This window comes from Mustela erminea, chromosome 5 (assembly GCF_009829155.1).
Source record: "Mustela erminea isolate mMusErm1 chromosome 5, mMusErm1.Pri, whole genome shotgun sequence".
Taxonomy (NCBI): Eukaryota; Metazoa; Chordata; class Mammalia; order Carnivora; family Mustelidae; genus Mustela; species Mustela erminea.
Window position 1 is genome coordinate 37,535,522 of NC_045618.1, and position 15,663 is coordinate 37,551,184.

General features: G+C 38.1%; 1 protein-coding gene across 1 annotated transcript in view; it reads right to left on the minus strand.

Moving 5' to 3' along the window:
• The window catches only part of PRTG (protogenin), a 123,133-nt gene that overhangs the window by 7,502 nt on the left and 99,968 nt on the right, over positions 1 to 15,663 (minus strand). Inside the window, exons 12-19 of the mRNA XM_032342637.1 lie at positions 15,211 to 15,306; positions 14,374 to 14,560; positions 13,573 to 13,700; positions 11,644 to 11,814; positions 5,700 to 5,882; positions 4,242 to 4,362; positions 2,800 to 2,965; positions 460 to 564 (exon numbers count right to left, since the gene is read on the minus strand). Of these exons, the coding sequence (XP_032198528.1) occupies positions 460 to 564; positions 2,800 to 2,965; positions 4,242 to 4,362; positions 5,700 to 5,882; positions 11,644 to 11,814; positions 13,573 to 13,700; positions 14,374 to 14,560; positions 15,211 to 15,306 (1,157 nt within the window). The remainder of the gene's footprint in view (positions 1 to 459; positions 565 to 2,799; positions 2,966 to 4,241; positions 4,363 to 5,699; positions 5,883 to 11,643; positions 11,815 to 13,572; positions 13,701 to 14,373; positions 14,561 to 15,210; positions 15,307 to 15,663) is intronic.

Sequence of the window (15,663 nt, forward strand, 5' to 3'; positions counted from 1 at the left end):
AAACACTGTTAGTGATGGCAGGGTGCTCTGGGAAAAATAATAGATATGGTTTTACATACCCTATAGATTCTGAGATAGTCATCTGTTCAAGGACATGGGTGAAAGGTCATCATCAGGAAGAGATGATCTAGGTCAGTAGTTCCCTCCCCAAGTGGTAACCCATCAGAATTACTGGGGCAAGTGAAGTGTCCAAAGGCTTCTTCAGTGATTTTTTGAAGCTTACTCCTGCCATATCCCTTCCTCCACTGCCACCCATTCCCTGCTGAAAACCACAGCTCTGATTACTTTCCAACTACCACTTCAGTGATCACGCATCATGGCTTTCCACAGAATTATGCCCCAAATTAATAAAATCATATCCAGACAGAACATGAAAATTAAGGCCTTCATTTACACTTTTTAATTATCATTTCATGATACCATGAGCTGCCAAAAATTTTTCTCATTAAGTTGGGTTACCTGGTCAACTTTTATCTTCTTGGAATCTTGGAAAAATAGCCATTTTTTCTTAGAGTTGTTTTTAATTATAGGACCATAGCTATTAATTATCAGGTCAGTTCCTCCCTGGAGAAATAAAAGGAGAAAATAGAAATACTATAGATTTCAGTTTATTATACGTAGTATACAAAATTTTTAAATGTTAAAATAAAAAACCGTCAGGGACACATCACTATTTCTTCTTTTACACAAGCAGTACCCCCACAAATTCAGGGTGTTTGTCAGTAAACAAAAAGATGTAATAGATTTAATCTTCAGAGATATATATGCTGAAGTATTTGGGATGAAGTGTAATAATTCCAAAAACTATTTCCAAATGTTACAGCAAACAAAAATACATAGGAATATGTATGACAAGGCATTGACAATTATTTGTGCATTCATTACATCACTCTTTCAGCCTTTCCACATATCTGAAAAACGGGAAGTTTTGGGAAGCTGTTGGGAAGAAAAAACTGTGGGCCTGCATGTGCTCAACAAAATGGCAATAAATGGAAGATCAGCTCTTAGGCTAAGCCAAGGACACAGAGAGACCTGATTTATCTGCTTTATACAGATCCCCACTCCAAAAAGGCCTCTTTTCACTTAAGATTCTCTCTCTTTTCTCCCCATGTCCTCCTCCCCATGCTGCTTCTCCGAATTCTTTCTCATGCCCAAGGTAGTTCCAAGGTAGTAAAAAGAGAACCCCAATGTGCTTTAGTACTTTTTATGCTTATTTGGAAGTTTTAGGTTCCAGTGTTCTAGATTAACTGGAAATAAGTGGAATGGCTTACATTGGTTTCAGAAAATAAAAGCTAACTCAAGTTGCAAACAATAAAGACAACAGGAGCAACAAAAATGAAGTCATTATTACTTACTCATAATATATATAGTATATTACACTGTACTAGATTTGAGTAGCTTGCATTTGTTAAATATAACTATATTAAATTTAATAGCAGGGGCAACTGGGTGGCTCAGTCGGTTAAGCATCTGTCTTCAACTCAGGTCATAATCCCAGAGTCCTGGGATCGAGCCCTCCATCATACTCCTTGCTCAGTGGGGAGAGCCTCTTCTCCCTCTGCCTACTGCTCCCCCAGCTTGAGCTAGCTCTCTTGGACAAATAAATTCTTTAAAAAAATTTAGTACCAAAACTGCCTGAAATTTTGTTGTATTTCTGTTATTCTAAATTTTAGGGAAGGGTTGGAGAGGAAGGATTTAGACCAGGATTTGTTAAGCTTCCTCTGTAAAGGACTAGATAGTAAGTATTTTAGATTTTGCGGGCCTCAAATGGCCTATATCTCATTTTCTCTTTTATTTTTGTCCTTCAAAGTACCCTTTAAAAAAGGTGAGAAACAGGGGGCCCCTGGGTGGTTCAGTGGGTTAAGGCCTCTGCCTCCAGTTCAGATCATGATCCCAGGGTCCTGGGATGGAGCCCCGCATTGGGCTCTCTGCTCAAAGGGGAGCCTACTTCTTCCTCTCTCTCTCTGCCTGCCTCTCTGCCTACTTGTGATCTCTGTCAAATAAATAAATAAAATCTTTAAAGAAAAAAAGGTGAGAAACATTCTTAGCTCATATAAAAACAGGCTATGGGCTGGCCTGGGATGGGCTACAGTTTGTGGATACATCATTTACACCACATTGGCTGCAAGAGCTATTATAATAATGCACACTATCTAATGTTGCAATGTGACCAAAAATAATTTTCATTTGGTGTTCCTAATGCTTATCTCTGTACTATTATTACATATAGTAGAACATGAAGTAACATCATCCAATGACACTTCTTTCTTGTATCCAACTTCCTCAGGCCATAATAGGAAGGATCTTGAAACATCTATTTATATAGTCTATATTTTTAAAAATATAGTTTATACCTGGAATGTTCTAATGTCCACGGCAGTTAAAAAAAAAATCAAATGAAGTATGAAAATGGATTAATAAAAAAATTGCCCACTGAGTAAATACAGGGCAATCCAAATTGTAGTAAATATAGACTAATGACCCTCTGTTCTTATCTAAAACATGTTAGCTCTACATAATCCCATCTAATTGCATTTATGTTATTTTTTAATTTTTTTCCCTCTATCTCTTTAATCTTTTATTTCTTTATCTTTTATCCATCCCTATCTTTATCTCCCCATATATATTATGTAAGGAAGGATCTGGGTGAAACTGTTTTGTATTCCCTCAAGTAGAATATGGATGTAATATGTTCAACACACAATTTTTTAGTAAGCAAATCTCACATACCAAGCTGTGAGATGGGAAGGGAACGGAGGGAAGGATTACACAGCAGATCAGTATCTCAGCTCAGAGTACCTTTGCATCAATGAAGCTGTTTGGCATTATCATTGGTATTAAGGATTCTTCATGTTCTACAACTCCCCCCAGGTTCTTTCCAGCTTCATTTCCACCGGCTAGAGAAGTACTGGTGCGAGATAACTGCTGAGTTCCATTCTGTGCTGTCTTGGAAGCAGATGACTTCCTGAAATATTGCAAGCAAAGGAAATCTTCCAATTTTACAGGAGATCTGGACAAATGTACCAAATTTGGCCTATAATCACGACTTTGCAAACAGTGAAGTTCTTCAATGCTTATTTCTCAAATACCTTTAGAAACTGAGTATTAGATTTTTACCTCAAACTCACTCCCGCAAACTTTTATGATTTGAGGACACGTCTTTCTTTTAGCCCCAATATTTGCTTACAGAAAATTATTTTTTACACTTACTAAAAACCTTAATATTTACAAAGTACTATTAATTATTGCTGTTATTTACTTCACATTTACACAGAAATTATAATTTTAAGATTTACGGGTTCTCTCTCAAGTCTGCCTGAATGTCGCACTAACATAACAACTCACTTGCCAGTTAATGATGGCAAATTTACAGTAGCACTTCTGCAAGATTTAAACAACACTAGGACAATGTACATAAATATTTTATTTGTACAGAAAGATTTTATAAAAATATTCTTCAAGTGAGAAACCTGTACAGCAAAACTAAGCGGTTAAATATACAAAAAGATGTTAGAATTCTTTAATAGAGTATGTTTCCTGAGTATGTTTTTATACACAAGTACCATACAGAAAGAATAAATCTCGATAGTCAATACTAATGCAGGGAGTCTAGTGATAAGGATTATCTGAAAATAGTGTGTTTCTGACCTTGTATTAAATACAGTAAACAACCTTAAAATAAATGAAAGCAAGAGCCAAAATATAAAAGGTCAGAATTAGACAAACTTACTGAATGCTGAGAATTTAGCTGAAGTCAAACTACAAAGGAGACCGCTTAACAGAGCTTCCAGAGGACAAATCCCTAGTTATTACATTTATTTTAACCCCATGTCTGGAGAATCCCAAACATATGTCCTATGGAAATAAGGGAGGAGCTCTCAACGGAAGACTGCTTAGATATGAAAATATTCCAGACAGTAAGAAATCTCCTCAATCAGCATAAGCATCCGACTAAGTGTGCCATTTTAAAAAAGAAACCAAAGGATATACTTTGTACTTCTCAAAATAAAAAGGAAATGAAGAAACTAGGGCCTCATTTAAGAACATTTTATTGGCACAGTAATTTTTTCAAATGGAAAAGTGAGCACATCTCTATAGCAATTAAGAACTCAAGTAACATTATTTTAAAATGGAAAATCCCAGTTATTCTAGAAAGCACTTGATTTCAATTTGCTTCTCATAGTCACTGTAATTTAAATGTTTTTTTAACCACCTCAGCATGGCTAGCAATGGAAACACACCTGGCTTTACTTCGGTATATCAGGATGAGAACACAGATGAGGATGCAGGTCAAGGCTATGCCAACGCCTACAGCAATGCCAGTCATTGATTTTTGGTCCAGATGGTAGTAGCCTGAATAAACTAGAAACAGAAACACATTAACTCAGTATCAATCACAAAAATAAATGATCCCATTTAAGTCAAAGATAGCTGTTTGCTTTTCTATGATTTTTCTACCTCTCCTGGGAGAATTTTTTACTGTATCTGTGTCTAAGCAGAAAAGACACATATTACTCTTTTTATCAGTGATCTCAAAGATCAGTTATATTCCCATATTGAAGATTCCAAATATGAGTTCTAAATACCATATTATTGTATCAAAACATGAACATCAGTTAATAACTTTTAATGCTTTGGTTTCCTTGAACCAAAGGGCAGCTTTCATGTCCTGCTACCTTAAAAGCAGATCTGCATATTAAAGATGAGTTTCCTGTGTTTTCTGCATTTACATAGCAGTGCTCCTCTAACTTTAATGTGCACACGACCACTAGAGGGTCGTTAAAATACAGATCCGGATTCACTATGTCTGGGGTGGAGCCCATGGTTTTGTACATCTAACAAGCTCTTGGGTAACACTCATGCTGCTCGTCCCTAGACACTCTGGGCAGCAGATATCTGAGAAGTGACTATGACTTGCTCTCCTTTGCCATGATAAGGGAGCTGCCCCCGTTACCTCACTGCAATGCTTAAACCTGTCTGCCTTGCCTTTCTCTTTCTTTCTCCCTCCCTGTTTCTCTCTTCTCTCAACACCCCCTACACACACACACACACACACACACACACACACACACAGAGGCACTGAATGACTCTCATCTGAGGAGCTATAAGCCCTTAATCCTGTTGAGTTCAGCTGGCATTTCCTCCATTTAAAGCTCCCAGGGAACTCCCCCTGAAGAGAAGGAAAGGAAGGGGTCTTCATCTGTACCACAGGGGGGGTCCTGGCTTCCTTTGGGACAGGACAGTTGCCCTGGAGTGAGGGTGGCTCTTTAAAGACACTACTTCCAACTGCTCTTTGGACAGAGAACTTTCTCTCCGGAAAGGCTGTTTTTCTGTGGTAACAACCCTTAATGAAAACCATGCTCTCTGCTTAAACACCACAACCAGCACAGCTGTTTATTTCCATGGAACCTCCCTGGAAGCCTCCTGCCGTCAGTTTTTGGACCCTGTGGCTCGTCTGTCTGGGACGAGGAGTAACTGGGACACAGTGGTCTGAAACGGAGCTGATTCGGAGGTAAGTCTATTTCCCCTGTAAAGTGCCAGGAACGGCCTGTAGCCCCACAGCATCCGGACAGCACCGCCAGCGACAATTCAAGAAACCAAGTGCAGGGATGCGGCTGCCGTGGGGAGAGAAGCAGTACAGTGCAGGAGAGCGGAAGGAACACTGATCTAAGAAAGAGCAATGAGGACGGCATACAGACCTTTGGCATCAGCTGAATCCAAACGCTTGGGCCTCTGATTAGATTCAGAGGTTTCCTTTGGAAGGACTGCCAGCTCCACAGAATTTGAAAAGGGTCCTTCTCCCACCTCATTAGATGCAGATATCTTGACAATGTACACGTTTCCTGCCACCAGGTTTTCTAACAGAGCCATGGTTATTGCCCCTATAAATAGATCAATTACTAGTTAAGTAAACCTTATCTTTATTCATTCTTTCAAACACACCATCATGACTTTATTTAATAAATATTCTTCTGATTATAAAAGGAATACCATGTTCATGGCAGCTGAAAAAAAAAAAAAGAAATGTTTTAACTACTTATGGTAATCAGTGTGGCCAATGATCTTGTTCTTAAATTAGAAACAACACAATTATTTTTGAAAGTATGAATATATTTCTTGCTGGTCCATCATTATCTAAAATTTCTTGAAAATAAATAGAAAGGAAAAGGCCAATGTTATATTGGAATCTCAGAGTGTTGAAGATCTGGACCTCTGATTAACTACCAAAACTACCACCAGTAATCTGCCCAGAATCTACTTCTCTCCAAAGTCACCGTCACCAGAATTTATATATGATATTTGGTATCAAAGGCATTTTCTCTGTTGGCATGATGGCTAAGAAGGATTCCTATGTGCGTACTGCTATTCCTTGAGGGGTCTTTCTGCTCTTGGTTCTGCCACAGCCCTGAAGTACTTTTCTTACAAAAGAGACTCCCACCCCAAGAATGAACTCTAATGTTAAGAACGCAGGTGTAACAGAATTCAACCACAAAGTTATTCTGGCATGGACTACATTCATGAGTCGATATTCACAGGGAGCCTAGCTTCCCTCAGGTGACATCATCTCACTTTTTCCCCAACTCAGAGCATCCTTGCAATAGCTTTGAAGAACTTACGATAGCTTGTAGCAGTCCCCTTCCAGGCCAGACTGGACTATTCTCTTACACTTGCTAGCATATATTTCACTATGCAGTGAAATGTGGGGTAATCTCAGAGCTCAGGTCATGATTCAGAGGCCACCTGGGAGGTCACATGGTGTAAGGCAGCTCAACCAAGCAGCTATGTGAGGGCTGAACATGGCTTGTTTTCATGTTCTCTGGTTTCAGCTTGGCCTGAAGAGAGTGTGAGCTACTTGAATACACAGCTGTTAAATAAACAAACTGACCCTTACTTAGAATCACGAAGAATGTTTGTACAGTTACCATGTTCTCAGACAGGTGAATTAAAATCAAAGATGTATTGTGATGTGAAGGAAGAACATTTCAATTTCCTCACAAGAGTTACATAAATAAACTGAGTTTCCATTTTAGCATAGAATACTTCACATTTAATTTTTTAAAATGCTTGGCAAAAACTAGTCCCTACCTGAAACTGAAAGTCTTTTCATTTTGAAAAGATCTTATTTATTTATTTGAGAGGGAGTGAGAGGGAGAAGCAGGCTCCCTACTGAGCAGAGAGGCTGACAATGCAGGGCTCCATCCCAGAAGTCCAAGATCATGACCTGAGCCAAAGACAGAAACCTAACTGATGAGCCAGCTAAGGTGCCTCAAAGAATTTCTTAAGTTCTATAAGCAGATGAGCTGTGTGGATGTGTGCAAGTGCTCCCCTTCCTTCCACAGTCTTCTTTCACACAAAAAAAGGGAAACTAACACTTTGGCTCCTCTATGAGGAAAAAAAAAGCAGTTCACTCAAAACAGTTCCCAAATACTAAAGTGATCTGCCTGTCCTTCTATTATTCACTCAGCATGCTATCTCAATCTCACTTACTGTGTTGATGCCAGCCCCCTGCCTTTCATATGTGTCTGAATCCTCAGCTATTTTAGGAGTTTCAGAAACCAGACAGAACAATAGCCTCAGTGTTGGATCAATGCTGATCAAATGCTGGCATGCTACCAACAAAGTAATTTGTGACTTGGGGCACATTACTGAACTTTAATTTCCTCACGGGGGCAATAATTCCCACCTCAAATAGTTTTTATAAAGGATTAAATAAACTACCATTGGCAAGTCTCCGACATAAGTATATATACTCAATGAAAGTGAGTCTTCCTCCTCACCTCTGACTCTCCCTTCTTCCTCTTCTGAAGGACAGAAATTTTTTTCACATTTGAACAGCTTAAGGTGGCTGGCATAATGCTTGGACAAGATAATTCTCAGGAAATGCCAACTGAACTTATATTAAAATATGAGCTATCTGTCACCAAAGGAGTGTTCATTGAGGATAAAAAAGCACGGGGTTAAGATTCTGAGGTTGGAGAAGTGCTCCAGAATGCGGTCTTAGAACTTATTTCTGTCTACATTCTGGAAGTGATTGTTTTCCAGTTCCAAAGTCTTAAAAATCATCCACTTAGTTATACCACTAGAATACCTTTCCATACCTCTCCCATGAACTTAACACTCCCACTGCTTAATCAACCTCTCCACTTGGATATCTAGGACACATCTCAAATTTAACATGTTAAAAACTAAACCTTTGATTTCCCCCGTTAATTCAGCTTTTTTTCCCCCCTTACACTTCTCATCAATCTGCAGCAAACCTTGTAGGCCATTCTTTCAAACTGTGTTCTACTAGCTTCTTTTACCTTCCTTGTTATCACCCTTGTCCAAATGCCCACTAACTCTCACGTGGACACCTGTATATTCAGTGGTCTCTCAACTTCTACACTTACCAACTTATAATCAGTTTTTGGGTGGTTGATAAAGTAATCCTTTTAAAATGTAAATCTGATCAAAAGTCTCCAGTGTCTTTCATCTCTCTTAGAATAAAATCTGTGGTCTAAAAACTCTGCCCTTGGTTTCCTCCCCACTGATTTCCTACTGCTTGTATTTCCCCTCACTCTAGCCTCCCTGGCCTTCTTGTTGTTCCTCTAACATGCAAGCATACTTTTGTTTCAGGGCCTCTGCACATCCTCCAATATTCACATGGCTCTATTTAGATGTCATTTCTTCCAAGAGGGCTTAACCTTACTACCTCCATCACTCTGTCTCTCCCCACCCCACCCCCCAGCTTTCTTAATATCACTTATAACACTACCTGAATATCTACATGTTTGTATATTACTGGTGATACAAGCATCAATGGGGAAGGAACATTGTTTTGTTCACTGTGGTATTGCCAATGCCTAGAAAAAAGCCTGGCACACAGTAATCACTCAATCATTCATTTAATGAATGAGTATGTTCCTTACTATTGGTATTCTGATTTACTTGGCTAATGTTGAGTTAAATTCCTTTACTGAAGAACTTTAATGTCCAATGTACATCTCTAATAGGAGGAAATGGCATACTTATTTAGGCTAAGTTTAGTCATATAACTTTTTTTTTGTTGTTAAGAAGGAACGTCTTTACAACTGTGGGAAACTCATGCTATGAGGACTAGAGTTCAGGAATTGCTGTAGTATATAGGGCAAGATTGTATATAGTGCCTTTTACATTTTAAAATAATTGGCTAGTTTGTGCTAATTTACTACATATAAGGAAGGTAAAGACTTAATTTCTGATTCACTTCAAATTACATACAAGTATAATTTCATGTCACATCACTGCTCAACCATGTTAACCATGCATGCTTTTAGCCACAGATACCATCTGGTCATCAGGAACATTTTAAAAATGCTTTCCCTTATTCCATTTGGCAATAAATATATAAATTAATTATACACATAAATATGTATAAGCAAAACATGTATAGAAGATTAGTAGATCCGTAGGAAAGAAATACTGATATTCTCCCTCTTCTTCTTTCCTCATCTTTTTCTACACTTTTACCTTTTCCAAAAGTTGTCATAATTAGACATTAAAGACCATTACATTGGGGAGGGTATGTGCTTTGGTGAGTGCTGTGAAGTGTGTAAACCTGGTGATTCACAGACCTGTACCCCTGGGGATAAAAATATATGTTTATAAAAAATAAAAAATTAAAAAAAAAAGACCATTTTACATTTTATTTTTTTCTTTAAATGCCATGATGTATTTTTTTTGCTTTTGGTTTAAAAGTAAGTGACTCAAGGGGCACCTGTCTGGCTCATTTGGGGTTTTGACTTTGGGGTTTGATTTTGGGGTTGTGAGTTCAAGCTCCACACTGAGTGTAGAGACTACTCAGACATAAAATCTTAAAAATAAAAATAAAAGTGGGTGACTCAAATCCTTTATGTTTTTTATTCTCAAAAAAAAAAAAAACCTCAACTATTTTTACCTATATCGTTCACTTTGTCCTCTATGAAGTACTAGCATTAGCCATAAAAAAGGACATGTACAAGATAGTATAGTTTTTTGCTAAGAATTTTTCTTAAAATCACAAAAGTAAGATAATAACAAAAATGGATTTTTCCCCCTTTCATGCAATTCTTATAGGAGTGTAAAAACCTGCAATTACAATCCATTTCACTACTGGGTCACCAATGAGGCAAAATGTTGTTTTCTGAGCCTTGTCTGAAACTGACAAATGAATGCATTAAAAGGAACCAAAACAAAACACTGTTTCTTTTTAGGCAGGTACAAATGAAGAGCTAAAGGGAAGAAGCACTCACGTGATAAATCAGGTTAGTCGGGGTCAAAGGTGTCAATAAATCATTCTGGAATTAACTAAAAGTGAATTGTACATTTTAAGAATATTGTGGTAGTCTGTAAGACTAACAGTTGCAAATAAATCATGCCTCCATCTATCCACACCCCTGGGCAGTCCTCTCCCACACTAACTCTGGGTTTCCCTACCTGATTTGCTTTGCCCAGTGGGACATCAGCAAAGTGATACAAGCAGAGGCTTGCAAAGCTTTGTATGTGCAACCTCTCCCTCTCCTCCTGGCATTGGAACTCACTCTTGCTGTTTTTGAACTACTCACACTCTGTTGAAACCATGAGATGATTTCAGTCTCATGAGTGACCTCAGGAGAGACTAAGAGAAGTGTCCAGCTGATCCCAGTCCAAATTGCTGACTCACAGCACTGTGAGAAAATACCATGGCTAATTTTTAAAGTGGTTTGTTAGGTAACAATAGGTAACTGATACAAATATAAAATTGTATTGCTGGCAAGTACTTATCACTTTCAAGTCTGTTCAGGGACTAAGAAAGTATTACTTGGTAGAGATTCTGCATAATAAAAAACATGAACATAGGACTATTAAAATTCCAACAAAAGTCACTATGTGTTTTACAACTGCATAGAAAGTTTTATATTATATTCATATCTTTAAAGTTCATCCTAATTAGGTAAATATTCCTTTTAAAAGGTGAAATATAGGTACAAATGTCTAGTGCTGTAAAAGTGTTTAGAATATGCAGGTGGCCAAAAAATTACCCTCTTGAAATCCTTCTAAAGCTTTTAATTGCTTAGCAAACTGTTCTTTTCCCAGCATGCATGTTTGAAGTAAGTACTTAAGTGAGACCCTGATATTCATGTGGGCCAATTTATTTGTATGTGGACCATTTTAGTGCAAACGTCGGCTCCCTTAAACCAGATCTTCATCCAGCATTTGCTACTCCACTGCAAGACACACAACCACTGGAAATCTAGTAGTCGTCTATAACAATTCTTCTTTCCTTGCTTGCTTGCTTTCTCTACTTAAGCTACTATCATCTGACCATCCTCTTCCTTCCATCTCAATCCTCCATATCCTAATCCAGGCCTATAGTTTTGGGCCACTACAGTCACTTCTTAGATTCTACATTATTCTGACCCAACCCTCCTGCACCAAACCCATTCTAGTCACAACAGTCAAGAGTGATCTTCCTGGAATGTGAATCATATGCTCATGCTCAAAATATGGTGATGGTTTCCCAATGCTTTGCTAATAAAACCCAAATCCTTTATAATTTGTTACTTCCTAAATTCAAAACAAACTCTAGATCCTTCTTTCTGTTTGTTTCCTTATCATCAGTAATCTTACTGTTCATCCTCTTGGATCCTTTATGCTCATATTTACCTTCTCGGTGTAGGACCTGCCACTCTCCTGCAATCCAGGCCTTCCTGGAAGCGTACAAGATGGTGTAGCGTGTCACCACGGTCTCTGGGCCATCAGGTGGTTTCCAAGAAACCAGAGCAGTGTCATCTTCTATCAATGTCACTTTTACTCCAACTGGTGGGCCTGCCGGTGCTGCGCACACATGGAGGAAATACTGTGTTACTAAGATTAAATGGTGATAAACACTCAAATACCTGGCTAATAGGCTGAAAACTCAGGGAAAAGAGTGTAAAAAACTAGAAACCACAATCAAAACATCTCAGAATCACAGCCTTTACAGATCATTAGCGGTAAGAGTAAAACACTATTTTTTCTTCTTTTTCTGAGAGCTAATTTCATTTTTATAATGTTTAAAACATAAAAATAGAGGGGGGGGATATGGTAGATTCCTAGATGGAGAATTACTAAGTCAAATTGTGTAGGAATTCCTAGAGCTTTTGATAATTGTTTTGCCCACCTGATGACTAGAAAGGTTTACAATTCCACAGGCAACACCACCATTAGGTATTGAATCTAAACTACATTTCTTACTAAAACATACAGAATATATATTTCACCTGATCTAGGAAGCCACTGAAGAAAATACTTCTGAGACCAAAACATTTAGTTATTCTCCAAAAAGTTGTGAATCAGTGAGTTCACAGGAGAGACCTTAGACTAAGTCTTTATACCTGCGAAAGCAGTCAAGTCTTGGGATTTTAGTTGACCACATATTTAGTAGGAGCTAAAAGTGTAAAGAGCTGGGTTTTGGCACCACATCAAATACAGAACATAGCCAAGAGGCCCTATGCTTGCTGAAGTCAGTGTCTTTCCTTTGCTCTCTCTCAGCATAATTAGACTAGAGCTGTGAGGGTCCTTACATAGATCATCTACTTCTTCACCCTCATTCTAGAGAAAAGAAATGCAGGTCCACAGACATGAAATACCTTAGTGAGTAGCACAGAGAAGCTCCAGAAAGGGTGCTTGATCAGATATCCCAACCACCACACTGCATAGCCTCAAGCCATCACACACATTACTTTTAATGGGCTCCCAACATCATTAAATACACTATTCATTTACTTCCATTTTAAGTTACATGGGTACAGTCTTGAACAGCACACCTGATTTTAGAAAATGTAGTGGTTCCCCAAAGAGACATTAGATTTAAGCCTACTGGCTTATGTAATATATAAAGTGAGAGGAATAAACATTTACTATAATAAAAGAAAATACATTTCAAAAGTTAAAAAACAAAACAAATGCATACGTGCCAATCTGGGTAGTAACTAGGTAGTACCTTCTTTAAAGTGACATTTCTATTTTTTTTTAATAATTTTTTATTTTTTATAAACATATATTTTTATCCCCAGGGGTACAGGTCTGTGAATCGCCAGGTTTACACACTTCACAGCACTCACCAAAGCACATACCCTCCCCAATGTCCATAATCCCACCCCCTTCTCCCAAACCCCCTCCCCCCAGCAACCCTCAGTTTGTTTTGTGAGATTAAGAGTCACTTATGGTTTGTCTCCCTCCCAATCAATTAATGCAATTCCTATCAAAGTACCATCCATCTTTTTCAAAGAAATGGAACAAATAATTCTAAAATTTATATGGAACCAGAAAAGACCTCGAATAGCCAAAGGGATATTGAAAAAGAAAGCCAACGTTGGTGGCATCACAATTCTATTTTTTTTTTAAAGATTTTATTTATTTATTTGAGAGATTGAGAATGAGCAGGTAGAGAGACAGAGGGAGAGAAAGAAGCAGACACCCTGCTGAGCAGAAAGCCTGACACAGGGTTCAATCTCAGGGCCCTGAGCCAAAGGGAGACGCTCAACCGACTGAGCCACCAGGTGCTCTTAAAGGACATATCTATTTTTTAAACATTTAGATAAATGCCTGTACCTTCTGGAAGTGTTGAATGGTAGACAACGGGGCTCCAGGGGCTGGAAAGCTGGTCCACATGCAGTCGTACAGCAAATTCATATTTGGTGTTTGGTTCTAGACCTTGAACCAACATGTGAGTTTCTGATCTATAAAGTGAGTAACGAAGTTGGTAATGCCAGTAGTACATTGTTTCTAAAAGATTATCAGTATTTCCAGTCAACTCAGGGAAGTATCCTGTTATTATTACCTCATTTTCTTTAAAAACAATTTTTTAGACTAAAAAAATTTCCTCTATTAAAATACAATATTTGGTATTATCCTATAGAAATTAGCCTACAAATTGCCTCTCAGAAACTATGAAATAGTTTAGAATAGCAGTTTGGAAATATCCCAATACAAAGGGATTTCCTCTAAAATACTGAAAATACTTAAACCATAATGATGGGCATTTTTCTAACTATATCCAAAAAACCAGAATAAGCTTTATTTTTTGATACCAGCATGAAAGTGGTCTTTTATTTTTTTTCCTTTAAACATGCTAAGTTTAACCAGTTGGAAGTAATAATACCTTCTTGCCTAATCTTGTTGCATGAGGCTGAGGAACCAAAAAAAAAAAATATTAATTTATAGAAACTGAAAGTCAGATGTAGTTTTTAGAACTGAATATGGCAAAGATGCAAAACTCCCAGCCATTTTATAAGTAAAGTAAGTCCAGAAACAGGTTCTCATAGCTAAATGTCATGCTGGCCCAAGAGGGTAAGAAACAAGTGCGAGTAGGCAAAAGAGCAAAGAAAACCACTATTAACAGAAGCTACATACGTTTGAAGGTATAGAACCAAAGAAGCATTCTGCAGGCCAACAGGGTTACAGCGGATGGTGTAGTTGATTATTTGTGCAGTGGTGAACGCAGGCCTCCTCCAGTGCAGGAAGATGGAAGATGAGGTGTTAGCCTTCGCATAGAGATGGTGGGGTGGCGGTGGAGGGGGAACCATGCGATCACGAACAGCTATTGAAAAAGACAATGTTAATTTACTGCACCGCATATTACTATAGAAAGTGGTAAAATGATAAAATCACAATTCCCCACCCTACTAGTTGACTTGAGGTCCTTTTTTCATTAAAGAGTTTTCAGGGATACCTTTAGAGATGTATATCATTCAATTCTGAGCAATTCTTCCATACATCGGGTAAGGAATCAAATATTAATACTTAGATTATAAAAGAGAAGCACCAAGAAGACAGACTACTAGCCCAAGACATTCAGAAGGCCAGCAATGGACTTAAAACTAAACTGACACCCTCTTCAGTAGCAATAAAACCAAACAGGTCTTAGCACCAGTAAAACTGAATAGTAATCGGAAGGAAATAAATAGCCTCAAGATTAGAGCAGATAGGTATTCAGGGTTATTTTTCCCAGTTAAATTTCTGAAGGTCGTTTGTTTGCAAAAGTAAAATAGGTTCTTATAATTAAATACACCTCACTTAAATATTTATTCTGAGCATGTACTTGTTCAAAATAACTATGGTAGGTGCCATGGAAGATAGAAAAGCACCAAGGATTCCAAGGAGTAATGAAACTTAAATTTACAGAAGGAAATGAAGAACAAGGCCTGTGCGCCATACAGAGTGAAATGTGCTACCATAACCCTTACTTACACACGCATCCTGGAGTGCTGACTGTCTGATCTGCCTGATAGCCATCTTCTATGTTGTTGTAAGCCAGAAGCCTCACGTGGTACTTTCTTCTGGGGTCTATAAAGAAACTGACAGGTAATAATTTGGTCCAGGCCTCTAGATATCAGCCCTCCAGAGCCTTTGCAGAGTTTGGTTTAAAAATCTTCTGGATACATAACAGTTTAAAATAAAATGAGATATTTTTCCTTTTCCTAGCCTACATAGTGACTCAGCAACGCACCTTCGTGTGACATTGCTACTGTAACTATCTACCAGTTACTTACAATTTTACTTAACCTTTCTTCAAACAATAACATTAACACCAATACTCTCTGTCCTCCTCCTCAACTGACCAGAGATAGATTCTTGATCCTAAAAGCCTTGGGGGTTGCCTAAGGGGTCACTTCTAAGACGTTTCACTACACAGAAATTTTT